The sequence below is a fragment of the Chiloscyllium punctatum genome, chromosome 36, assembly GCF_047496795.1.
Source record: "Chiloscyllium punctatum isolate Juve2018m chromosome 36, sChiPun1.3, whole genome shotgun sequence".
In the NCBI taxonomy this organism is placed as follows: Eukaryota; Metazoa; Chordata; class Chondrichthyes; order Orectolobiformes; family Hemiscylliidae; genus Chiloscyllium; species Chiloscyllium punctatum.
In genome coordinates this window covers 2,459,147-2,486,592 of record NC_092774.1, presented here as the reverse complement: position 1 = coordinate 2,486,592, position 27,446 = coordinate 2,459,147, and the positions used below count along the sequence as shown (strand labels likewise).

The 27,446-nt window shown below is 43.1% G+C and overlaps 1 gene segment (V, D, J or C); it reads right to left on the bottom strand.

The window, feature by feature from the left end:
- Positions 1–1,633: 1,633 nt before the first annotated feature.
- Positions 1,634–27,446, bottom strand: part of LOC140460167 (Ig heavy chain C region, secreted form-like) — a 38,056-nt gene continuing 12,243 nt past the window's right edge. Inside the window, 7 exon segments of the C gene segment in view lie at positions 1,634–2,095; positions 4,207–4,346; positions 18,341–18,658; positions 18,744–19,046; positions 23,339–23,656; positions 23,748–24,050; positions 26,970–27,275. Of these exon segments, the coding sequence occupies positions 2,084–2,095; positions 4,207–4,346; positions 18,341–18,658; positions 18,744–19,046; positions 23,339–23,656; positions 23,748–24,050; positions 26,970–27,275 (1,700 nt within the window).

Below are 27,446 nucleotides of genomic sequence, written 5' to 3'. Positions count from 1 at the left end.
TAAACCTTAGCTCTCTAGTTTTAGACTCATGTAACCTGGGGAAATGCTGCTAGCTCTCTACCTTATCTGTGCATCTCATGATTTTCTTGACCACTACAAGGTCAGCCATCAGTCTTCTATGCCCCAGGGAAAATGTGTCCCAGACTATCCAACCTGTCCGTTTATCTCAAACCTTCCAGTCCAGGTAGCATCTGTGTAAATCTTATCTTCACTCTTTCGAGTTCAACAATATCCTTTCAATAGTAAGGTGACCAGAACTGCATGCAGTACTCCAAATGTGGCCTCACCAATGTTTGTACAGCTGCAACAAGATGTCCCAACCCCTACACTCAGTGCTCTGACCAATAAAAGCAAGCATACTGAGAGACTTCTTCACCACCCTATCTGCTTGTGACTCCACCATCAAGGAGTTATGAACCTGTACCCCAGATCTCTTTGTGCTATAATACGGCCCATGATATCTATTTCTTGATTATGTTCCTCCTGTCACACATACATGAGATTTTCCCAGATTTTCTTCTGTTCCATAATGCCTACCAATACATGGCCTTGAAGTGGGTGCCACAGACATCCAGATCTTGAGTCTAACTATCCGGACCAGACTAACTATCAGGACTCCATACAATCTAGTCGACTGTATTCGCGAATCACAATGTGGTCTACTCTACACTGGGGAAACAAAGCATAGACTGGGTGACTGCTTTGCAATACACCTGAGTCCTGTTGGTGAATAACACCCTGATACTGGATTCTTTTCCCCCGAGTTCATAGCTTTCCTGGTTCTCATTCTACCCTTAATTCTAGTGCCTGCCATGATAGGATTCAAACCCATATCCTCAGATATGGATTCTGGCTTAATACTCCAACGATAATACCACTGGGACAATACCTTCCCACCTCATCAGCCATCTTCAACCTTCACTCCCTTCAGAACCAACACACAGTGGCAGCAGTGTGTCCCTTCTACAAGAACCATTGTGGCAACCCACCAAGGCTCCTTTGACAGTTCCTTGTAAACTCACAACCTCTACCAGCTAGAGGTACAAAGGCAGCAGAAGCCTGGCAGCGTCATCACCTGCAATGCAGTGACCAAGGTGCACACCATCCTGATTTGGAGTCAAAGCACCTTTCCTTTACCGTCACTTTGTCCAAAACCTGGAACCGACTTACGAACAGCCCTGATACTCAAAGAATTGCAGTGATTCAAGACGATAATTCATCTGCACCTTCTCCAGAGCAATTAGTTCGGCAAAAAACACCGACCTAGTCAGCATCACCCATACCCCATTAACAAATGAATGAAGAATTCACCAAATATCTATTTCTGTGATATAACACTCCTGTGGTTATAAAACTGTGGTATTCCCATAGCTTTTCTTAACAGGGGTTTCCCGCCAATATCTTGCCCTGGTTTGTGTGACCTTGTTTACTGCATTAGACACAAACCCTCAGTCTGTCACCTACACTGTAGAATATTCACTCCTTCATCAGTTTGTTGGTCTCCGATATCTGGTTCTGGGGACTGTGTCCCTCAACAACTGGGGTATTTGCTCATACACGGGGTTTCAGTTCTCCTCCAACATCAAGTCCTTGGGTATATTTGCCCAGTGACTGTAGTCATTCAGTCCAGTACTTATTTCATTTCACCTTTCATTTTTATTGATTTCATTTCACATCAAAACTTTTACATCAATGAAAAGACTTTTTAAAAAGCTGCAGGCCGTAATCTGAATAACTTTTATTTCTACAATAATTTTCACAAGACCCAAGGGATCAGCCCTCCACCATCCATCCCATTCTTCCACTCCATCCTGATTCACCTTCCACTCTCCCCCATTCCTCATTCCATGCTCCCAATCCCCATTCCCTCACCTTATCATCAACTCTCCTATTTTCTCCCAATTCCCCTTTTCAATTCTCCTGAGTCCATTGAAGTTTTATCTCCCTGAATGAGCTGTTGCAGTGCAGTAGCTGAGTATTTTCCATTGAAAGTTGGAAAGCACCATTCTCAAACATGACAATGACATTTCTGGACTATTCACATCTTGAATTCGTCTGAATGTGAGTCTTATCCATCTGTTGGTCACTGCTGAACCTGTAATACAGACAGCAGGGTAAGGTACAATTGTGTGACACAGGCAGTCTGAGCCAAAAATACAGATAGACACAAAAACACAGGTGGACTTTCCTTACTGTGGGACACAGACCCCAAAAGTGAGATAGTCATTCCTTATTCTGGGAGATTGTCCCTAAAGGGACAGGTGGTCTTTCCTTATTCTGGGAGATGGACAAATTAGCCCACAAAAGGTTAGGTCATAAAATAAGTGCCCATCATGTTGGAGATAGTAGATTAACATGGAACAATAAACTGCAAGTGGGGGATAAAGGTTTCTTTTTCAGGTTGACAACTTGTGACCAGTGGGGTTCTGCAGGGGTCAGTGCTGGGACCAAAACTGTTTACAATATATATTCATGACTTGGAGGGAGAAAGCAAATGTAATGTCGCAAAATTTGCAGGTGACACAAAACTGGGGAGAAAGGCAGGTTGCAAGGGGGTTACAAATAGTTTAAAGAAAAGTATTGATTGGTTAGGTAAATGGGCAAATAGAGTATGATCTGACAAAATGTGAAGTTATTGTTTTGGAAGGGACAACAAAAGATCAAGCAAGTGGAGAAAAACTGCAGAAAGCTGCAACACTGAGGGACTTGGGGATATTTATACATGAAACACAGAAAGCTAACATAGTCACTCCTGATGAAAGATCCCAACCTGAAACATCATCTCCCCTGCTCCTCCAATGCTGCCTGACCTGCTGTGCCTTTCCAACTCCACATTTCATTGACTCTGACTTCCAGCATCTGCAGTCCTTACTATCTCCAAACCACCACATCGGGTTCAGCAGGTAATCAGGATGGTAAATGAAATATTGGCCCTTATTTCAGGAGGGGGGGGGTTAAAGTGTAAGGGTAGGGGCATCTTACTGCAACTGGACATGGTGCTGCTGAGGTCGCATCGGGAGTAGTTTGAATGGTTTTACTCTCCTTATTGAAGGAAAGAGATTATTTCATTGGAGGCCGTTCAGAGAAGGTTCACTTGGATGATTCTCTTCTGAGTAAAGTTTAAACAGTTGGGACTCTACTCGCAGGAGTTTAGAAGATTCAGAGGTGATCTTATTGAAACATGTCGCATTCTTCCGGGGCTTGACAGGGTAAATACTAAGAAGATATTTCCCCTCATGGTACAGTCTGTGAGCAGTGGACACAGTCTCAGATTAAAGTAATGCCAATTCAAGACTGAGATGAAGAGTAAATTCTTCTGTCAGAGGGTTGTATGTCTTTGGAACTCCTTACTGCAGACAGCTATGGGGCCAGAGTCCTTGTATGTACTTAAGGCTGAGACCAATAGATTCTTGATCAATTGGGGAATTGAGGATTATGAGGAAAGGGCAGGAAAGTCAACGTGAGGGGTGTTGGATCAACTGTGATCCTGTTGAACGGCAGAGCAGGTTTGAGGGACCAAATCCCTCAAGTTCACTAATGCTCTTTAGGAAAAGAAACTAGTATCCTGACCGGGTCTGGTATAAAAGTGAGTACAGGCCCACAGCATTGTGGTTGATATTTAAGTGCCCTCTGGGCATTTAGGAATAGTCTAGCCAGCGATGATCGGATCCATGAATTTTTTCTAAATGTCTGTCACTTCAAGAATTTGATGGATAAATTTGAGGCCATCTGCCCTTATCCGAAGAGATGATGGCTACAGATTAAGTTCTTGGTTGTGATCAGGGCCATAATTATGCAGGACTCTGTTGTTCAGGTACATAACTGCTGACTTATCTTTCAGATGATGGAATATGCTGTGTAACCCAACAGAACAAGCTGTCCTTATTCTCAGAGATGGGTTCTTCAGGTCAGATCATCTGACCTTATTGTGGGAGATAGACTTAAGTGCTTTGATGTCTGAGCTTATTCTGGAACACAAGACCTATGGGCCTGACCCCCTTCTATGGGGGGATGAAGACCCACAGACCCAGTGATGAGAAAAACTTCAAAGTATGAAAGGATCAACATTCAACTCTGAGTTTGTTTCTAATGTGTGAGCTCGAATCTCAGAGTCAGGTGAGAAATTCTGGTGATAAACTGAACATAAACCTTACACATATAGGCAGGATATGTTATTGTTCATTTGGGAGTGAAAGTTCCAATTACCTTAACAACAGTAACAAAGGTGCTGTAGAGAAAACTTAGAATAAAGAGAATGGCAAAGGCAGCAACTGTTAGTGCGTTGTCATCTCCATCCATATCTTCCACTTCTTCCTTCCCTTCTTCTCCTTTCACATCGGGAGGGACTGCTAAAGCAGAGAGATATTGTGGCTGTTAAAGTTGACTGTGAACATTTCATTAAGGTCACCAGCATCTCAATAATCTGAGGATAAGACAATTAAGGAAGAAACCATGGTAGAGCTGCACTCGGAGCAGGAAACTTTTAGAAAAGCTTTCTCTCATTCTCAATCTGTCTGATTTTGTCTCGACCATTGGCTCTATCTTCCTCCCTCTTTCACTGTCTTCCATCTGGCCTTCGCTGATTCTCTCCCTTCTTTGTTTCATTGTCACTCTCATTGTTTCTCTCTCTCTCTCTTCGTCACATTCATTGTTTGTCCCAAAGGAATGCAGAAACAAACAACATGAACATTAAATTGTTTCCAAAATCTTAATCTTTCCAACTCTGTCAGTTCTCGGTTTCTCTGGTGCATTATCTAATCTACAGGCTGGAACACTCAAGTTTCTACCTCCTTGGTACTAATAACACTCAATGACCAGCAAACAAACAAGTCTCTTGTGCAGCACTCTGAGATTATCCCCACAGTCAGGATGATATCCTTGAAAACTTCAAATACGTCTTTCTTTTTGATTCGAGAGAATGTTTTATTTGACCTCATATTATACGAGACACAAAACTACCTTGTAATATCAATTGTAGAATAGAACATCTGCTCAATGACACAAAGACTTGTCGGTGGTGATGTGAGGGATGAAATGAGTCTGAAAGCCTACAATTCATGAATCACCGTGATGTGGTTTGGTAGTGAGCACTTTTGCTTGTGGGTGACAGGACCGTGGGTTCAAGTTTCATCACTGATCCTTGTGATCCTCAGCTAAGTTGACACTCCAATGTAAGATTGAGAAAGTGTTGCGAGTGGAGAAGAAGGTACCTCCTGATGAGGTTGATGTCTATGATCTCATGGCCATTTCAAAAGAGTTGGGCGATTCTCTTCAGTGTCTCAGCCAGTCATCATTTATCTCTCAGCCAACAGCAAAAAGCAGATGATCTGGTTATTATCAAGCTTTTATTGTAGAAACTTACTGTCTGCAATTTGAAATGGAGAAATCAAGAGACCAAAGGCAAGTACTGCTATGACATGATGATAATCAAAGTGTGGACGAATCACAGCAATTGATCACATCAATTCGTCTAAAATCAACCAAGATGTAAGGCAAGGAAATCACAGTGGAGTGGGAGAGCTTTGTCAAGTAAAGATTCAAAAATACCTTTCACTCTGAACATGCTGCATTCACCACAGCTCATGTCCCAAGTTATTGATTTATTTTCTCCCAAACCCATCAACAATGATCACTTTAAACTAACACTGAAACTTTTCATGTCAGGTTTATTGAAATTTGATCAGTACATTGACATACAATTAACATTCTGCGGAGTTTCACACATATTTCATACATAATCAGGGGCAGCACACAAAACATTTCAAAAAAACCTGAGGATCTCAGGTATTTGGAGAAAACAATGTTGGCTGATTTAAAGATTTATTTTTACTCTCAAGTTCTGAGCAATGTTGGAATTTGTTCATGTTTGAAGCACATTGCTACCAGAAGAGAGGTTTCAAAGTGCTCACAACAGTTTTCTGGTTGTGTTAACCATTCATTTACAGGGATTATATAAATGGGTGATTGTATAAATCAGCAGATGTTATGAACAGGAGTTATAGCTATCAGTTAGAACAAGTGAGACATTAACCAGGTTGGGTTTACTGTGAGATTTATTAATGCTTCTGAACACATTTGCTGTAACTGACTCGTGTCCCACCACACAGGAATACGTGGTACCGCTGTTCCACTCCTCTGCAGAGACCGTCAAGTGACTGCCTGAATTCCAGCCACCTCTGCCGTCCTCAGTCACTGGCTGATGCATGAACCCTGTCTTCAGAAGGGTATCATTGGCCATCCAAACCAGGTCGATCTCTGCGGGAGAGAATCCAGTGACCAGGCAAACCAGGGTCGCAGTGTGAGCAGTCTCCATCTCATCCAGTGAAGGGGGCAGGAGAAAGACTTGAGGGTGAGTCTTAACATCAACTGTAAACAGAGAAAATGGAGGTTAGACTTCATATTTCACTCAGTCTGTATTTACCTGACACGTTTGTCTATTAACACAAAACTAAGCAACTTCTGCATCCCCAGGAATTCCTCTGAGATCAGGAACTAAAAGCATTTCTTTTCCTGTTGATTTTTCGGGGAGGTTGTGCAAGGATGGGATCTTCAATCTTGTTCATTGTCTCACCATGAGTGAGGATCACCTTTTCAGAAAGAGTGTCCAAATCATTAATGGAGCTGTGCTGTTCTTCAAATTAATTAAATTCCTTCAAATCATGAGTGATTTAAATGGATTAAACATGGAGAAACTGTTTCCAGTGACAAGCGAGTCAGAACAGACATTGCAGAGGAATGGCAAATGAACTGGTGGGGTATTAATTGAATTTGATTTGTTCTGTTCTTTGTGATAACTTGGAATGCACAGTGTGAAAGAGGGTACAAGCAAATTAAAGAGTAATATTCACCAGGGAATTGGACACAAAATTGAAAAGTAGACAATGATAAGGTTGCTGAGATGGGGCTGATGATTCATGGGATCATTTGAAGAGATATTTCAAAGAGCTGGCAGTGACAAGATAGAGCAAATGGCATCTTTTCAAAGTGTACTGTTTCTGAGATAAACCATGGAGAACCACTTCCTGAGGTCAACAGGGAGGTTTCAGACATTATTCTCATGTGGTGCTCTCTGCTCTGTCTCCTTTTCCTCAACGTGGATTCGCTCAGATCCAGCCTACACCTCAGACTGACCAATCTCCCTTACAGTCCAGTGTTGGATTGATGGGATGTTAATGTTGAAAATGCTGCTAATCCCTCTCTGTCTATCCTATTGCCATCAATCCATTCCCTAGGAGCTAGTGTGATTCACACCAAGGCTGCTGTGGTGATTTCAGGTTTCATCTGTTCAGTTTCTTGATGGGGCTCGCACACATCGCTGGGCTTGTAACATAGTCTGACAACCAGAGTTAGGCTGCTCAGCATTCTGGAATTAAATCACTTCATTTGCTAAGATTAGATGCACAGTTCCATGAACACATACCTTGGGCTTTCCTGATTGACCTCTTCTCTGGCGTTGGCAAACTTCTGTCCTCCACCAAACACATACACTCTACCCCACTCTCCCACTCTGCAGCAGGGACTGTAAGTCTACTGAAGATGGTCTCTTTATGTCCATTCTTCTTGGGACTCTGGGTCTTCACTCCATCTTGTCTCATGATTCCATCGACTTTCCAGGTTACCCTAACTCCCTCTAAATCAGTGTGAAGTACCTCACAAAGAATGGTTGCTGTTCTGTTCCTCCAGATCTCTTCAAATTGAGGCTTGCTTATGGTGACCGAGATTCTGGAATCCAAACATTCATCTGGGAGGAGAACGACAATTATTAATTCCTAACTTCCCAGTGGGATGTGTGTGCCACTTGTAAAGATGACAATTCATGCTCACCACCAGACATACAACTAATAACTTCCTCAGCTCTTTCAGAGGGCAGTTATGAATCAGTGACATTGTTGTGTACATTTTACCTTTCTTGTCCTTTTAAAATCTCTGTCCTCTCATCTTAAAAATACACCACACTCTTGAAATCCCCCATTATTGGGAGGAGATAACTATTATTAACTCTATCTGTTCCCCTCATTATTTTATAAAGTTCTATCAGGTCGCCTCTCAACCTCCGACATTGGAAAAAGTTCCTGCTGATCCAGTCTTCTTTGTAACTCAAATCTTCCATACCCAGCAGTATCCTGGTAAATCTCTTCTGAACCTTCTCCAGCTGAATAATACCCTTCCTCTAACTGGGCAACTAGAACTGGACACAGTATTTCAGAAGTGGTCTCATGAATGTCCTATACAACCTCAACATGGCTTCCCAACTCTGAGACTCAAAGGACTGAGTAATGAAGGCAAGTATGCTAAATATCTTTTTAACCGACCTGTCTCATGTGACGCAAACATCAAAGAATTATGTACCTGGACTCTTCAGTTCCTCTTTTCTACAACATTACCCAAGGCCCTCCCATTCATTGCATCAGCCCTACCATTATTTGTTGTACCAAAGTGTAATAGCTCGTATTTATCCACATTGAACTCCAGCCATTTTTTCAGCCCATTGACCTATTTGATAAAGATCCCTTTGAAACCTTAGCAAACCTTCTTCACTGTCTGATGTACTACTAATTTTACTAACCATGCTTTCCATATTCTCATCTCGATCTTTTATGTAAATGTCAAACAGAAGAGGACTCAGAACCGGTGCCCTTGGGAACACCGATGGTGACAAGCCTCCGACAGGGCTGAAGTAGTAAGAACAGCTAGTATCTGTCTCTAAACAAAGAACTACAAACCAATTCGGTTTTTCTCAAATTCCCACAGCTTCATGGTTAATTTTTCTAATTCTGACATTTTATTTCCAATCTTTAGTTGAATTCAAATTCTGAAACTGCCTGAAATTTGAACCATATTCTCTGGATTACTAACTGTACTTACTGGATTGGTGGTGCTGGAAGAGCACAGCAGTTCAGGCAGCATCCAATGAGCAGCGAAATCGACGTTTCGGGCTGGACTTGTGTACCTTTGAACATTGTCAGGGATTTCTCCTTTCTCAACAAAGGTTTTATTTTCAAACCCCACTCAAAAGACCTGAGCTCATCATCCCGACAGGTCTCCCCAATACCAGTCCTGAGGGAATGTTGTGCTGCCAGACATGCCGTCTTTTACACAAAACATTAAACAGAAGGCCCCTCATCACACATACCAAAGAGATCTCCTGGCTGCAAGTTCAGACAAGAGAAAGGGAGATCTCCTCTGTGGCCACTCTCACTCCTCTCTGGTTATTATTATATTGCTGTTTGTGGGCCCTTATTGTGCAGAAATTAGTTCATATATTTCTTACATTGGAACAATAACTGCACTGCTAAAAACACATTTGATCAACAGTGAAGTATTTTGGAACATTTTGACTTTGTGAAAGGCACGACAAACCCACTATGGCTATGACATGTACATTGTTCATGTTGAAGCTGAATGATCCTAATAGAGTTTACAGCAGTGAGGATAAATGATTTCCATGTTGGAATTACGCCCAACACCCTACCTTCGATGTTCTTCAGTGTGGCACTGATGGTGGAGTTGGAGGGGGGATGAAACACTGTACAGACGACAGCTGAGCCTTTCCTCCACTCCTCTGCACTCACAGTCAGGTAATGCCTGACACGAAATGTCTGTGCCTGTTCTAGAGCAGTCAGTCCAGCGCTGGTGTTGGAGGAGATCAGAGTGCTGTCTTTCTCCCAGGAGACGTATACGAGGTCCGGGTAGAACTCAGTGATCATACAGTCAAATGTGACTGTGTTTTTATTCTTGCTCTCTTGCGGTGGTACAAGCAACAGTCTGACCTTGGGACTTTTTGGCTCAACTGGAACAGATGGGCAAACGAGAAAGCTATTTCATCATTTCTCACGGGATTAACAAGTTCAGGTATTTAAGTTCTGATCTGATTGCCTACCTTTTACTCCACGTATTTGCTTTGACATTGGTGAGGATGAGGAAGCACTTTGGGCAGAGCAAACAAAATCGACCCCACTATCCCACTCCTCAACACTGGTTTGGAGTTGACTGATGACCGTGGGTAAGCTTCCTTCTTGTATTAGCTGCTGAGTCTTAATCACTTCATGTCTCTTCTTCCCACTCACTTCCCAGGAGATCTGAACCTGGCTTGGATCAGAACAGACCACTGCACACTCCACAGTAGCGGTCTTATTGATCCAAATCTCCACAATAGAAGGATTTCGGATAAATATAGACATTTCTGGGAATAAGAAAGGAAAAACCTCAGAAGAATGGCTATTGGTTGTTGTCAGTAACCCTCACAATTTTACTGAAGACAGTTTTGCATTGATCATGATCAATATGAAGTAAGGACAAGACGGAATTTAACTTTGAATCCTTTTTAACCTGTAAAATCTCCAGCTGATATTGAATGAAGCTACACTGCAGCTAGAACGTTAAAAATAGAAACTTGGAGCAGGAACATGCCATTTAGTTCATTCAGTCTGATCATGCTGATCCTCTATCTCAATGCCATTTCCCTTCTCTCTTCCCATTCCCATTTATACCCTTAACCTCTATTTTCTTGTTAACTATGTTCAGTGACACGACCTCCCCAGCTTTCTGAGGATTCTGAGAACTCCACAGGTTCACCAGCCTCTGAAGAAAGTTTTCTCAGTTCAGTCCAAAATGGCCTACCCTGTATGCTGAGACCATGACCCCTTGCTCTCCTACGATTCAGCAGTGGGTGTGAGTAACTTTTCGAACCTACACTCCAAGGTCTCTTTGTTCAGCAACACTCCCTAGGACCTTACCATTCAGTGTATAAGTCCTGCTAAGTTTTGTTTTCCCAAAATGCAGCACCTCACATTTATCAAAATTAAATTCCATCTGCCACTTCTCAGTCCATTAGCCCATCTGGTCAAGATCCTGTTGTAATCTGAGGAAACCTTCTTTGCTGTCCACTACACCTCCAATTTTGGTGTCATCTGCAAACGTACTAACCGTACCTCTTATGCTCACATCCAAATGACTTATATAAATGAAGAAAGGTTGTGGACCTAGCACCAATCCTTGTGGCACTCCACTAGTCACAGGCCTCCAGTCTGAAAAGCAACCCTGCACCACCTCCCTCTGTCTTCTACCTTTGAGCCAGTTATGTATCCAAATGGCTAGTTCTTTCTGTATTCCATGAGATCTAACCTTGCTCACCAGTCTCCCATGAGGAACCTTGTTGGATGCCTTCCTGAAGTCCATATAGATCACACCTACCGTTCTGCCCTCATCAATCCTCTTTGTTAAATCTTCAAAAAACTCAATCAAGTTTGTGAGGCATGAATTCCCACACACAAAATCATGTTGACTATCCCTAATCAGTCCTTGCCTATCCAAAAATATGTACATCATGTCCCCCAGGATTCCATCCAACAACATGCCCACCAACAAAGTCATGCTCACCATCTATAGTTCCCTGGCTTGTCCTTACCACCTTTCTGAAATAGTACCACCACGTTAACCAACCTCCAATCTTCCAGCACCTCACCTGTGACTATCGATCATATAACACCTGATGAGGTCCTGGGGATTTATCCATTTTATGCATTTCAAGACATCCAGCACTTCCTCCTCTGTAATATTGACATTTTTCAATATGTCACCATCTATTTTCCTACATTCTATGTCTTCTGTGTCCTTTTCTACAATGAACACTGATGCAAAATACTCGTTTAGTATCTCCCACATCTCCTGCGACTCCACACAAAGGCTGACTTGCTGATCTTTGAGAGGTCCTATTGTCTCCCTGGTTACCCTTTTGTCCTTAATGTATTCATAAAAACCCCTTGGATTCTCCTTAAACCTACTTGCCAAAGCTATCTCATGTCCCCTTTTTGCCCTCCTGATTTCCCTCTTTAGTATACTCCAACTGCCTTTCTATTCATCTGAGGATTCACTCAATCTATCCTGTCTATACCTGACATACGCTTCCTTCTTTTTCTCTACCAAACCCTGAATCCAGCATTCCCTACATCTACCAGCCTTGCCTTTTACCCTAACAGGAATATACTGTTTCTGGACTCTTGTGATCTCATTTCTGAAGGCTTCCCATTTTCCAGCCATCCCTTTACCTTCGAACATCTGCCCCAATCAGCTTTTGAAAGTTCTTGCCTAATACCATCAAAATTAGCTTTCCTCCATTTTAGAACTTCAACTTCTTTACCCTTTTCCATCACAATTTTAAAACTAATAGAATTATGGCCGCTGGCCCCAAAGTGCTCCCCCACTGACACCTCTGTCATCTGCCCTACCTTATTTCCTAAGAGTAGGTCAAGTTTTGCACCTTCTCTCGTTGATACATCTACATACTGAATCAGAAGATTTTCTTGTACACACTTAATAAATTCTCCTCCATCTCAACCCTTAAAAAATGGCAGTTCCGGTCTTTGTTTGGATAGTTAAAATCCCCTACCATAACCACCCTATTATTCTTACAGATAACTGAGATCTCCTTACAAATTTGTTTCTCAATTTCCCGCTAACTATGAGGGGTTCCATAATACAATCCCAATATGGTGATCATCCCTTTCTTATTTCTCAGTTCAACCCAATTAACTTCCCAGGATGTAGTTGTGGGAATATCCACCCGCGTACAGCTGTAATGCTATCCCTTATCAAAAAAGCCACTCCCCCTCCTCTCTTGCCTCCCTTTCGGTCCTTCCTACAATGTTTTTATCCTGGAATGTGAAGCTGCCAGTCCTGTCCATCCCTGAGCCATGTTTCTGTAATTGCTATGATATCCCAGTCCCATGTTCCTAACCATGACCGGAGTTCATCTGCCTTCCCTATTCAGCCTCTTCCATTGAAATAAATGCAGTTTAATTTATCAGTCCTACCTTGTTCTCTGCTTTGTCCCTGCCTGCCCTTACTGTTTGACTCGCTTCTGTTCTCAACTGTACCAATCTCAGATTGATCTGTTTCCTCACTATCTCCCTGGGTCCCAACCCCCCACCTTACTAGTTTAAATCCGCCCAAGAAGCTCTAGCAAATCACCCTGCCAGTATATTATCCCCCTTCGAATTCAGGTTTAATCCGTCCTTCTTGTCAAGGTCACTTCTACCCCAGAAGAGATTCCAATCTCCCAAAAATGTGACTCCTTCTCCCATGCACCAGCTCTTCAGCCAAGCATTCATCTGCTCTATCCTCCTATTCCTATCCTCACTAGCTCATAGCACAGAAGTAATCCAGATATTACTACTCTTGAGGACCTCCTTTTTACATTCCTGCCTAACTCTCTATATTCTCTCTTCAGAATTTCATCCATTTCCCTTCCTCTGTCGTTGGTTCCAATGTGTACAATGATCTCCTACTGGGCTCTCTCCCCCTTAAGAACATTCTGCATCCTCCCTGAGACATCCTTGATCCTGGCACCAGGGAGGCAACACACCATTCTGATGTTTTGCTACTGGCCACAGAAACATCTGTCTGAGCCTCAGACGAGATAATCCCCGAACACAATTGATCGCTTGGAACCCGACGTACCCCTCATTGCATTAGAGCCAGTCTCAATACCAGAAACTTGCTGTTTGTGCTACAATCCCCTGAAAATCCATCACCCCTTACATTTTCCAAAACAGCATACTTATTTGAAATGGGGATAGCCACAAAAGACCCATGCATTACCTGCCTATCTCTCTTACCTTTCCTGGAGTTAACCCATCTATGTGACTGTATTTGCAACTTTTCTCCCTTCCTATAACGGCTATCCATCACACCCTCTTGCTCTTGTTAATTCCTCATTGCCTCTAACTGTCTCTCCAACCGATCCATTCGATCTGATACGATTTGCAACCAACAGCATTTATTGCAGATATAATCCTCAGTAACACGTAAACTCTCCGTAAACTCCCACATCCGACAAGAAAAGCACATCACTCTACCAAAGGCCATTTTTGCTTTTTTCTATCTACAGATCCAGAGAATAACTTTGTCTTATTCCTCTACAAAACACTGCTCCAGGCTAACTTAATACTTATGGCTTCTATGTTTAAGTTTAATCAAGAGACATATCTCAATAAAACATATAATCAAGAAAGAACCCACTCTTACTCATAACTGAAGACTTACTGTAAGACCACACTTAAATCTATTTACTTACCTGTTTCTGTGCTGTCACCTCTCCCAAACAGGTTCCTCCAAGATCAGTTGTACATCTCACTGTTTGTTAATTCAAACAGCAAAGACAGTAACTGCGCAGTTTCACTGCTGTCTCACGGAGTGGTGTGGGTTTCTCTCTCTCTCTCTCTGTCTCTCTCCTGCACTGCCTGACCATGTGCTGCCTTTGTCTGTTCCTCTCCCTTTGAAAACTGCTGTTGTTTTGACTTTTCTTCTCTCCAAAGTTCCAAAACAATCCAACAGCATATCAAACAGCCACTGCTGCTCCTGGAATTCGAGGAAATCACCTCTAACACCTAAAACACCTCAAAAAAGGAGCAGCCTGTTACAGCCAGAAATTTTTCCCATCCTCCATCTTGGATGCTGAATCAATGTGAATGTCTCTTTTCCAGGTACTGGGATTACTTCAATTTTAAATGTGGTATCCTTGTTCAAATGTCTCTGTAGTCTCACGTCCTTCTATCTCTGTAACCTTTGCCAGACCTAAAACTCTCTCTTTTTCCAAGTCAGTGATGTAGATTGTAAATAGCTGCAGCCAACTGGTATTTCTCTTATCCCTGCACTTTGCTTCCTGTCCATTCAACAATGCCTTTTGTATACAGAACACACTGCTGACACTGTGTCTTGGTCCAACATTTGTATCCTCTCTTTTTGAAATGAAGCATTTTGCTAAACTTTATTCTATTCAACGCACTATTTAAATGCAAACTCAAGCTTTCACGCCTTGAGCAGAATAGTCAGACTAGAGGACTTGCCCTGGATGTGGGTCAGGGGTCAATTCAGAACTAAAATGGGGAACCAATATTTTGATGAGAGGTCAACTTCTGGAGCAGGTTCTCATGGGAAATGACAAAAGCAGATCATGGCAACAATGTAAGTAGATGCTGAAAGATTTCTTGCACAAGTCAACATTTTGGAGGCAGTAGGAAAGGAACAAGTAGCAGCTGACTTGAACTTTGGACACTATCATGTGCTGCTACAGTTTCATACCATGACCCATTTCCTGCAGTCACAGAGAGTCTAGTCACGTAAGAGTTAAAGTAAACTTCCCAGTCTATTTTACTGATGTCAACTTTTTCATTTCCAAACTTAATATGAATTCAGATTGTCAAAATGTCTTGGAGAGCATTCATATCAGTTCTCTGGATTATTAGCTGAACATTTCAGCTTTAACTCCTTAGTCGGACGTTCTCATCCAGATTACTAGGTAAAATGTGTCCAAAGACCACTCTCAATCTGTACAACACATCGGTATCAATACTAAGGCAATGCTGCACTGCTGGATGTGGCAATGCTATGTCTGCGCAATCAAGTGGAACAAGAAGATCCCACAACCACTAACTTGAAGACAAGAACTGGGAGATCTCATCCATATCTTAGATAATACAACACTCTTCAAACAAAAGCAATAAAGCTGTCTTTCCTGATTGTCTGAACATTGCTGGGTGCAAAGTAATTGACTGTACCATGCATGAGAAGAGTCATTATACTTCCAAAGTACCAGGATTGGCTGGATTGTCAAGTGCTTTGGAGTTCTGAACTTGTGGAAGGAGTTACACAAAGAGCAATTGTGTTTTTCTTTCTTCAGTTGCCCTGATCTTAAGATTAGTTTCACTCATTGGATCAGAAGATATTTATAAGGATGTTGCCAGGGTTGGAGGGTTTGAGCTATAGGGAGCGGCTGAATGGGCTGGGGCTGTTTTCAGTGGAGCTTCAGAGGCTTATGGAGGTTGATAAAATTATGAGGGGCATGGATAGAGTCAATAGTCAAGTCTTTTCCCTGGGGTGGGGGAGTACAGAACTAGAGGGAAAATATTCAAAAGGGATCTGAGTGGTAACTTTTTCATAGAGAGGGTGGTGCTTGTAAGGAATGAGCTTCCAGAGGAATTGGTGGAGACTGGTACAATTACAACATTTAAAAAGCAACTGGATGGTCATATGTGCAAGAAGGCTGCTCACAATTACCAAGGACAATTAGGATTAAGCTACAAAGGCTGGCTTTAACAAGCAATGGTCACATCCTGTCATAGAATAAAATTTCTAATTTCCTTTCAACTTACTGATGGATTGAGATTGATTGTGTTGAGGCCTGTCATAGGATATCGTCGAAAGTTTTAAAAACATATTTTGATGTGCAGTCAATGATTTTAGACTGAGTTTTGTTTTGCACTGTGTTGAATTCAAACATTCTCATGTTTCTGAGTTGCTCATCCCTACCTTCCACTATGGCCATGTCTGAACATGTCACAGCCCCCCCATTACAGGTTACCTCCAATAATAAAGCCTCAATGAGTGAAATTGAGAAATGCTGATATTATTGGGTGATTGTAACTAATTCAATATATCATTCCTAAAAATTATTTTAAAAAAGGATTCCACCAGCATCCTTCTTGTGGACACGGAGTGCCCTGTCATTGACTAATATTGTTCCAGGAGACGGACAAACGATATTATTTTCATTTCTACTGCACAGGAATCTCACCCTACAATTGCTGAATTTGAATTTCTGTGTTCTGCTTCTTTAACCTTTCTCAGCACCACATCAGTGAAAGGGTTGAACCTACTGGTTCAATTGAAGATATCTGGCTGCTGTATCCCTGTCCATCCCTTTCACCCATTTCCAATTCTGCAGTCTTTCTGAGTCAGATGATACATTGTAAGTCTTGGCTACTAGAATCAGACCAGAGAGGTAATGGTCAAGCTGTGAGGCTGAATCCAATCCAAACTGGCCTGGTCAAGGTTACAAAACAAAATGACTGTATCGATAAGGATTGGATTGGTTGGGAGAATTTCAGATAGGTCTGTATCTCTTCCATGTTTGCATACTTTAATTAAGACAGTCACCACAGACTGATTTGAAATCCAAACAATTTGCAATAAAATTCAACGGACCATTTGATTCATGATCAATCACTTTATTTCACAGATTTGTTGGTGGCATTTATATTGGTGTTGTGCACCATCAGGGAGTGTCAGGTTTAAATTAGTCTGAAACAGGAACCTTGGCATACACCCAGAACAAGAGCAAGGAGGGCAAGAGCAAGCAGCATTTCCACCTGGAACGGGAAGATTTGTATTTCCACCTGGAACAGGAAGAGTTGCAGATTTAAGATTTGTACATTTTCACCTCCCAATCCCTGTGCTGGGAATGTGGGAGCTCCACCCAGCCCCTGAATTCTGCAACACCCTGTTTATTGAGGAAATTCAAGGCACACCACCATGTAAACCATGGCAAGCTTTTGGACCTTGACCAGAATAGTCAGATTAGAGGAGATGCCCTGCACTTTACGTGGGTCAGGGGTCAATTCAGAACTAAAATGGGGAACCAATATTTCACTGAGAAATCAAACTGTGGAGCTGGTTCTCTCGGGAGGCTGTGGAAGCAGATCAGGGCAGTTCAATGAAATGCAATATTCACAAATCAATATTTGGAAGGCATGAGAAAAGGAACAAGTAGGAGCTGAGTTAAACTTTAGACACTCCCCATATGGCACCACAGTTTTAGGCCATGCCCCATTACCTTTCCTGCAGTCACAAAGGGTCTTGGTAGGCAAGAGTTCAAGTAAACTTCCCAGTCCCTTTCACTGATGTTAACTTTTTATTTCCAGACTTGATATAAAGCCAGACTATCAAAGTACTTTGGAGGGAGTTGATCTCAGTTCTGTGGCTAATTAGCTAACATTTCAGCTTTACCTTCTTGGTGGGACTTTCTCATCTAGATCAGAAAGTTGTGTGTGTCCAAAGCCCACTCTGTGTCATTGAGTGTATAATCAATGCAACACATCAGTGTCAACACTGAGGCAGTGCTGTTGGATGTGGCAATGCCCTGTCTGTTCTGTCAAGTGAAACAAGAAGACCCCACAGCCACTAACTTGAAGATGACAACTGGGAGATCCCATTTATGCCCTGGATAATACTACAGCAGTAAAACTCCCTTTCCTGTTCATCTGAACATTGTGTGTGCAATTAATTGGCAGGTATCAAGCACCACAATAGTCATTAAACTTCAAAAAATTCCTTGTTGGCTGCATTGTAAAGTGCTTTGGAATCGGAAATTGTGGAAGGAGTTACACAAAGAACAATTGTGTTTTTCTTTCTTCAGTTGCCCTGATCTTAAGATTAGTTTCCCATTCACATAACTACAATAATGTACATCATTACTGTTAGCATTAAACATGACTGGCCCAATTACAGGTTATAGTAATGAAGAGACAAGTGTGTCAATGTTGGAGTCAGGTCCAGCACCTACCTTGAACATTCTTCACCTCCTTCCTGCTGTTAAAGTTGGAGGGTGGATGACTCACTGCACAGGTGAAGACTGAGCCCTTCCACCACTCCTCTGTGCTCACACTCAGGTAGTGCCTGACACTGAATGTCTCTGTCTGCTCCAGAGCAGTGAGGCCAGCACGGGTGTTGGAGGAGATCAGGCTGCCATCCTTCTCCCAGGAGACCTGTATGCTGTCTGGGTAAAATCCAGTGATCACACACTCGAGTGTAACTCTGCTGTGATTCTTGATCTCTTGGGCTGAAGGAGGCAGCAGTCTGACTTTGGGACTTTTTGGTGGAGCTGGAACCAACAGACAAAAGAAGGTATTAAACTCTTTCCTTTGAGGTTGACCAGGTCATCATATTTTTTTTAGTCTCTTACTGACCTTTTAAGCTCCTTGTTCGTTTTGACACAGTGGAGGAGGAGGGAGCACTTTGGGCAGAGCAGACAAAATCGACCCCACTCTCCCACTCCTCAACACTGGTTTGGAGTTGACTGATGACCGTGGGTAAGCTTCCTTCTTGTATTAGCCGCTGAGTCTTAATCACTTCATGTCTCTTCTTCCCGCTCACTTCCCAGGAGATCTGAACCTGGCTTGGATCAGAACAGACCACTGCACACTCCACAGTAGCGGTCTTATTGATCCAAACCTCTTCCTTAGAAGGATTGCGAATAAAAACTGATATTTCTGGGAATGGGAAAGGAAAAGTTCAGAAGAATTGAAATTGTTTTGTGTCGGGAGTGACATGCCAGGACAGCAAATGTGGTAGGAGACTGACAGGACAGGAGGTGTCAGGAGGATTCAGAACGTTAATAGAGATTTTGCAGTTGATGAGAAATGGTGACAGATCAGCACAGAGAAGAATTTTGTCTTCAGTACTTTATAATGTGCAAAATCATCAGCTGATACTGGATGAAATCAAACACCAGTTAATCTCACATTGAATTGAACATTCGATAATCTCAAGATTGTTTAAACGTTGTCACATAGTCCTTGGCTTGCACTCTGACTGCGAAAACAGAATCAGAGCATCAAGATCCTGCTCCGTCCTCTTTGAATGCATTTGCTGTGACTATGACCAATAGATTCACAATGAGGACTGTGATTGAGTTGTGGGTTTGAACAACATGTAACTGTCACAATGTTAATAAAATGGAAACTCTGTGAAATGCAGTGAGATAAATGCAGATGCTTTGCAAAATATACAACTGAAAAATGGCTTATTCACTGAAAGCACCTCCAGCCCAGTCCCTGATTTGTGACATTGAGCAGATTGAAGCAATGAGGACCTCTCCCCTCTTTTCGAACCAGCCTTGGAATGTCTCAATTTTAAAATGCTTATCCTTGTGTTTATGCCTTTCCTTAGTCTCCCATCTCCTTCTGTCTGTCACACTTATCAGCTGCACATGTGTCAATGAACTCTACATTCCTGCAAATCTGACCCTTTCTACATCTCCCACGCCTTTCACTCCAGTACTGGTAGTTGTTCCTTCAGGCACTGAGGCCCTGACTTCTAGAAATCCATCCCTGAATCATGATTACATGTCCAACTCTCAGTCCTGTAAGGTGCTCCTTCAAAAACTATTCCTTCTCCCTGATATCTGCTCCATTGGCTGAGTGTCAATTTCTGATTGATAACTCTCCAGTGCAATACCTGAGGATCTTTTCCTGAATGGCAGCTTATTGTAGGTAACACTCTGTGAAGGAAGATGATTTGTTTGCAACAAACAGAACAGCCCATAAATTCAGAGGGAGTGTCAAAGATCCCCCTTTTGCTACTGTTTGGGGGTCATTTGGGCAAAGCATGTACATCCTGCACGACACTGGCATGTCTGAGTTGTGGGAGTAGGAAGTGGATGGTTTACCAAACACTTCACACATTTTCCCCATTGCTACTAAATTTCCAAATGCTCGTTGTCATTTCAGATATCCCACACTCAGCACGTGTTCTGAACACTTTCCAGGCACATTCAACCCAAAAATCACAACTCCCTTATATATTATGATGTTAACTGTTGAATGCAATGTAAAACATAACATCAAGACGAAGTCCTCAATAAGCTTTGAGAATCAACTCCCCGGCTGCATTTTCGAATGACATTCAACACACGGTGTCCAACAAGAAAATAATTTTATTCCCTTGAGATGGCTTTGTTTTCTCTCCCCTCCTCACTTTTTACGTATGATACTGAACAGTTCCAAGACAAAAATATTGACAAATTGAGAGATTGATTACATTGAAGTTAATCACAGTCTGTTGTCAGTAAGTTGTAATCATTGGTTTAATGTACACAATCCAAAGGCAGTGTGTATAAACATTGGGTGTGGTCAGCAATTTGACAGCTTGGATTTAATATTCACATTGGTAATGAGAAATATTCTGATATTTGTAAACTGCTTAACCCTACCTTCATAAATGACCAAATGTCACCATCTAACCATCCCTAATGATCGGTGATCTCTCAGCATATAAGCTCTCAGAGTAGTGGAGAAGACGCCTTATTGTTGTAAAATCCTGATACCGTTCAGCAAACGAGGTTCAATTTCATTTGCTCCTCAAAACCCATAAACTTTCTGATCTGGGTATTTTGTGAGGATTGAAGTGTAATGGACTGCGGTCAATAACTGGGTAATGGGGTACATCGGCAAGATGGCAGCAGAGTGGACACTCCAGCTGGAGCTCCTCTGCTCCACCAGTTCCTTTTCTCTTTCCCTTCTCTTTGCTGCAGTTTTTGTTTCTTCCAAAACTTTTAACTTCTAAAATTACCCAGAGGAATGGAGAAGATGATTCCCAGACTGGAGGGCGTCGTTGGTGAGACCTGGAGGTGAGTTTGAGACCAGGACCGCACATGGGGTAGAGTCTGAGACCAGGACGGCACGGGAAGCAAGTCCTTGTGTGAGTTCTAGACCAGAGGTCATCACGCGAAGGTGACTCCTGGACTGGAGGCTGTCATGGGGAGATGAGTCCTGGACTGGAGGCTGTCATGGGGAGATGAATCCTGGACTGGGAGGCATCATGGGGAGATGAGTCCTGGACTGGAGGGCATCATGGGGAGATGAGTCCTGGACAGGAGGGCATCATGGGGAGATGAGTCCTGGACTGGAGGGCATCATGGGGAGATGAGTCCTGGACTGGAGGGCATCATGGGGAGATGAGTCCTGGACTGGAGGCCATCATGGGGAGATGAGTCCTGGACTGGAGGCCATCATGGGGAGATGAGTCCTGGACTGGAGGCCATCATGGGGAGATGAGTCCTGGACTGGAGGGCATTCATGGGGAGATGGGTCCTGGACTGGAGGGCATCATGGGGAGATGAGTCCTGGACTGGAGGGCATCATGGGGAGATGAGTCCTGGACTGGAGGGCATCATGGAGAGATGAGTCCTGGACTGGAGGGCATCATGGGGAGATGAGTCCTGGACTGGAGGGCATCATGGGGAGATGAGTCCTGGACTGGAGGGCATTCATGGGGAGATGAGTCCTGGACTGGAGGGCATCATGTGGAGATGAGTCCTGGACGGGGGGGCATCATGGGGAGATGAGTCCTGGACTGGAGGGCATCAAGGGGAGATGAGTCCTGGACTGGAGACCATCATGGGGAGATGAGTCCTGGACTGGAGGGCATCAAGGGGAGATGAGTCCTGGACTGGAGACCATCATGTGGAGATGAGTCCTGGACTGGAGACCATCAAGGGGAGATGAGTCCTGGACTGGAGACCATCATGGGGAGATGAGTCCTGGACTGGAGGGCATTCATGGGGAGATGGCTCCTGGACTGGGGGGCATCATGGGGAGATGGGTCCTGGACTGGAGGGAGTCATGGGGAGATGAGTCCTGGACTGGAGGGCATCATGGGGAGATGAGTCCTGGACTGGAGGGCATCATGGGGAGATGAGTCCTGGACTGGAGGCCGTCATGGGGAGATGAGTCCTGGACTGGAGGCTGTCATGGGGAGATGAGTCCTGACTGGAGGCCAAGAGTACTGGATGCAGGTCCCCGAGGCAAGCCCAAGACTGTAGACCAGAGGGAGAAGGCAAGTCCCACGAGCAAGTCCTGGACTGCAGGTCACCACCAGGGGTGGGGGGGGAGGGGGAGGCCCTTGCAGACTGGAAGCCCAGTGTGGTCTGGAGGCTCACTTGGAGAAAAGTAGCTTGGGTACTTTTAAAAAACTTTTTATTCTTATGCTGGACATTGAGTAATTCGAGTATTTGTCAGAACATAGAACAGAATATTACAGGACAGAACAGGCCTTTTGGCCCTCAATGTTGCGCTGGTCTGTGAGACCCATCTGAAGCCCGTCTAACCTACACTATTCCATTCTCAAAACCTTTCCCTTCCTCTGGTAGACTTTATTTATTCATCTTTCAATTCTATAACAAAGACTTAAGTATCTGTACCTAGGTCTCCTGTATATAAGATGGCGGCAGAAGCAGCTCCATTGCAAATTTTTCACTGTACTCATTCGAGTGCACGTGTCAATAAAACCAACTCGAATTCTAATTCCAATTTGAATAGAATACTTCACATTTCAACAGTCAAACTGTTCTCAAAGTTTACTTGACCGTATTGGGCCCAGTAGATTTCTCGTGTTCTCTCTCAGCAATTCCACTGACAACCAACATCTTTACAATAGAACAACCGTCTTTTACCAGATCAATGTGATTCATTCACAACCAACCCATCAATGGATTCCAGACATTTGTTGGTCACATTTATATTGTCTTCAGAGAGAATGATGTCAAAGTTAGCTTCACACAGGAACCTCGCCATGTCGTGAGAACAAATGCAGGAAGGGTTCTGTTCCTAAATCAAACTGGAAGACTTAATGATTTAGGTGGCATACATTTTCACCGTCATTGCCCTGCGATGGGAAATATGGAACTACACCCAGGGACAGAATTTTGTCTTTTTGAACTGGCAGAAGGAGAGTTTGTATGAGGATGAATTATGTCAATCTTGGCATCAGGCTGAGGTCTTACCTTGAACATTCTTCACCTCCTTCCTGCTGTTAAAGTTGGAGGGTGGATGACTCACTGCACAGGTGAAGACTGAGCCTTTCCACCACTCCTCTGTGCTCACACTCAGGTAGTGCCTGACACTGAATGTCTCTGTCTGCTCCAGAGCAGTGGGGCCAGCACGGGTGTTGGAGGAGATCAGGCTGCCATCCTTCTCCCAGGAGACCTGTATGCTGTCTGGGTAAAATCCAGTGATCACACACTCGAGTGTAACTCTGCTGTGATTCTTGATCTCTTGGGCTGAAGGAGACAGGAGTCTGACTTTGGGACTTTTTGGCTGAACTGGAACCAATGAACAAAACAAAGATGGTGTTAAATATTTTCCTTTGTGGTTGGCAATGTCAGTGATATAACTTTTCATTCACTTGCCTACCTTTTATGCTCCTTGTTCGTTTTGACACGGGAGAAGAGGAGGAACCACTTTGAGCAGAGCACGCAGCCTCCATCCCGTTCTCCCACTCCTCTGCTGTGGTTCGGAGATGGCTGATGACCATGTATTGGGCACCTTCCTCTCTCTGTGCTTGAGCTATAACCCCTTCACTTCTCTGCTTCCCATTCACATTCCAGGTGATCCGGACCTGGCTGGGATCAGAACAGACTGCTGTACACACCAGGGTGGCAGTCTTGTTGATCCAAACCTCTTGCATGGAAGGATTTTGGAGAAATAGAGACACTTCTGGGAAAGGGAAAGGAAAAATTTCAGAAGAATTGGCATTTTCCGGTATCAGCAGGTGTCAGATGTTTAAGGAAGGCTTAGCTGTCATGAGAAACAAGAAATATAGGGACAGAAGTGGCCTGGAACTGGAATTGTTTTTAATCCAGGACATCTGGAACAGATACCTGATCATTAGAAAATCATTAGAAAATCCAAGGGTTATTTCAAACATGTTTTGTGGTTCTCAGTTTGTAAGTTTGGACCAAGAATGTACAATCAGTGCATTAAGAAAGAGCCAGATCCATTTTGAATGTGTTTACCAAGTGATCAAGAATCCACTGCGAGGACTGTAATTGAGTTGTGGGCTGAGCAGTTTTCAGAGACAACACTATTAATAAATGTAATCTCTGATTTGTGAAATGGAGTGAGACAGAGATACAAACTGCTCAGCAAAATGAACAACTGAACAAATTTGTTTTCACTGGGTGTGACAGTGGATTGATTCCTGATGTCGAGTACACCAAATCAAAAAGAAGCTCATTTCTTTCAACCAAACACTGTTGCTGGCACCTCTGTGTTGGCATTGTTGGCTCATATCCCACTTGGGTACAAATCTCAAAGCTGGCAATTCAGGGCAGACCAGAGGGAGTGCTGGCCTGTCAGAGGTGTTGTCTTTGGATGAGAAATGAAAATGAGGTCCTGACTGCTGTGTCAAGTGGAAGGTACATATGGCAGAGCACTATTCTGCAGAAAAGCAGGAAGGTTACTGCTGATGTTCTGGTCAATTTTATCACTCACTCACTGGGTCATTCTGTACAGGTTGGCTGCTGTGTTTCCTACATTATAAGAGTGACTTCACATTAAAATACTTAACTGGCTGTGAAGCACTTAATGATGTCATGTGGTTGTGAAAACGATATATTAATGCAAATCGTTCTTTACTTTTCCTCTCATTCAGGTCAGCACTGGAAGTTTCTGTTTTATGATTCTCATCGTAATGTTCCATTGCCTTGGCCTTTCCTCTATCTGTAATCTTCTTCAGCTCGACAATAATCTGGAAACTCTGTACAACTCGGGGTGTGAATCCTCTGTTCCCTTTGTCCAAACTGATGATCATGCCTGTGAAGGAGGTTGGTTCATTTTTGCATTGGGACAGTAAACCTGGTGTATCATAGGAAGTAATAAAAGTCCTCTCTTGTTGGAGGTTGGTGATCATGTATATATAATATGTTCCCCATCCTCTCTAATTTCGTTCAAGAGCTATTAGACTGGGAGGATAATGATTCATTGAATTTGTCATCTGTCCTTCTTCTTAGTTGCCTGTCATAGGATCACCATCACTTCAGATATCCTGCAGAATCAGTGTACAAACACATTCACTGTGCAAACCCCCACAACTAGGGTATCTGCTTTGATCCACACTGATTGTTCTCTGTCTATATCATATTGAGTTAATACTTGCAGAGAGAATGATGACTCTGTCTGTGTCCTGGTCAAAACCATTCATGAACACTGTGTACCGACTCCTCTGGCTGCAGTTTGAGCTGATGTTCAGGACAGTGTCTGACAGGGTCACGCCTGTTATTAGCTTCAGATGTTCTGCTTCCCTCACCCACCTTTCAGACAAGATGTTGAGCAATTTCCTTCCAGGTTATCATTGATCATTCTATTAGTAACCAAGTCTTAATGTTTGCTTTCCCACAATCAATCCTCACAGGGTCAGAAGCACTCCCCATACCATTGTAAAATGGTGAAATCACAGGGTAAGGGGCAGTTCACTCCACATACCCTCATGGAGACATTAAAAGGAACTTTGTCAATTTGAATTCCTTGTGAACATTGAGAACCTTTCATTGACCATTGTCAGTCTCCAGGATCGAAGGGAACTTCTCCAATTTTACTGTCCTGTGTTTCCACCCAAAACCTATCGGATTGTACAGGGCACCAGATAAGTCCTTGTGGCCTGAATTACCAACTTGCCTCAGGACCAACATCATTGAAGAAAGAGACCAAATCCTACTTTATTAGATCAAGGTGGTGGCCCCCATGGGTGACAAATAATCGTCAAATTCTTATCAACTTGGTGGTGAGGGTCAAACTGTGAGATCAGGACATTTCAACCTAAACCAGTCCAGGTCACCAAACAGTGACCATTTCAATAAGGAGTGGGAAACATTAACCAGGGCTGTCACTTCTCACAGTCTTTACACTATCATTCTGACAGACTCCATGGGCTGGGGATTTGAACCTGCCAGATGACTTGTAATAAACTTCAACAGTCAATTCCATTCACAATGAGCTCACAACTTTATTTGACACCTTTGTTGGGCACAGTTATATTGGTGCTTTTCACCGTTTTTGAGGGTCACATTAAGGTTAGTGTGGTAGAGCAGTACTGGCACAAAGTCAGAACAAGAGCAAGGAGGACAACTGTGGCATGTCGGTTTTTCACCTGGAATTGGAAGAAATACAAATTTAAATGTTATACATGTTGACCTCTCCTCCCCTATGTTATGGACAAGCTCCCTCAGGAGATCTTCGAAACAGATCATGGTAATTCATTCAAATTCAGCATTGGAAAGATTTCTGTGATGAAACAGCACTTGGGTAACACTGGGAGGAAACAGAAGGTGATTTGGACTGTGGATGGTTTCAGAAGACCATTTGATATCTCGTCTGATTTTCTTTCTACTGCAGTTACGTCGAGTAACATGGAATGAGGGATTTAATAGGCAGGCAACCCCACCCCGGTGGTCTTCCTGTTTCATACATTACATTACAATACTCCACTCAGATGTGACTTTAATATCAAAACAGAAAATACTGAACATCTCACCTCTCCCTGCAATGAAGGACAGTAATTCAAGTGTTCAGGCATTCAGTCAAGAGGAGATTAGGTTTCTAACAGGGTATTCTTTCTCCCCGTCAGACTCTACTTACCCTCTTGGTACTTCATGTTGATCCTGGTATTGAAGCTTGTAGCCTCATGGATCACTTCACAAGTGAATTCATCCCCTTTCTTCCAATCTGCCACCTGTACAGTCAGGTAAGAGATTGTTTCAAACATATTGCCATTTCCCTTTTTGGAAGGGAGTTTGGTACCCGATTGGTGCACTCCAGCTTTAAACCAGGAAACCTGGACACTGTCAGGATAGAATCCAGATAGCATGCACCCCAGGGCAGCAGTAGTTTGATTGTAGACAACCTCCGGGGATGGAACAACAGAGAAGACATGGGGAGCCTGAGCTGTGGAAAGATACAATATTTCAGATGATGTGATTGTTTTGGAAACAGACCTCCCCCAACATCGAAAGAAACCATTACAATACCAGTGCCTTCAATATTGATTTTGATTCACTTGGGAATAAACAGCCTGATGAGAATGACCATGAATGTGAAGTGAGCTGGGTTAGAGAG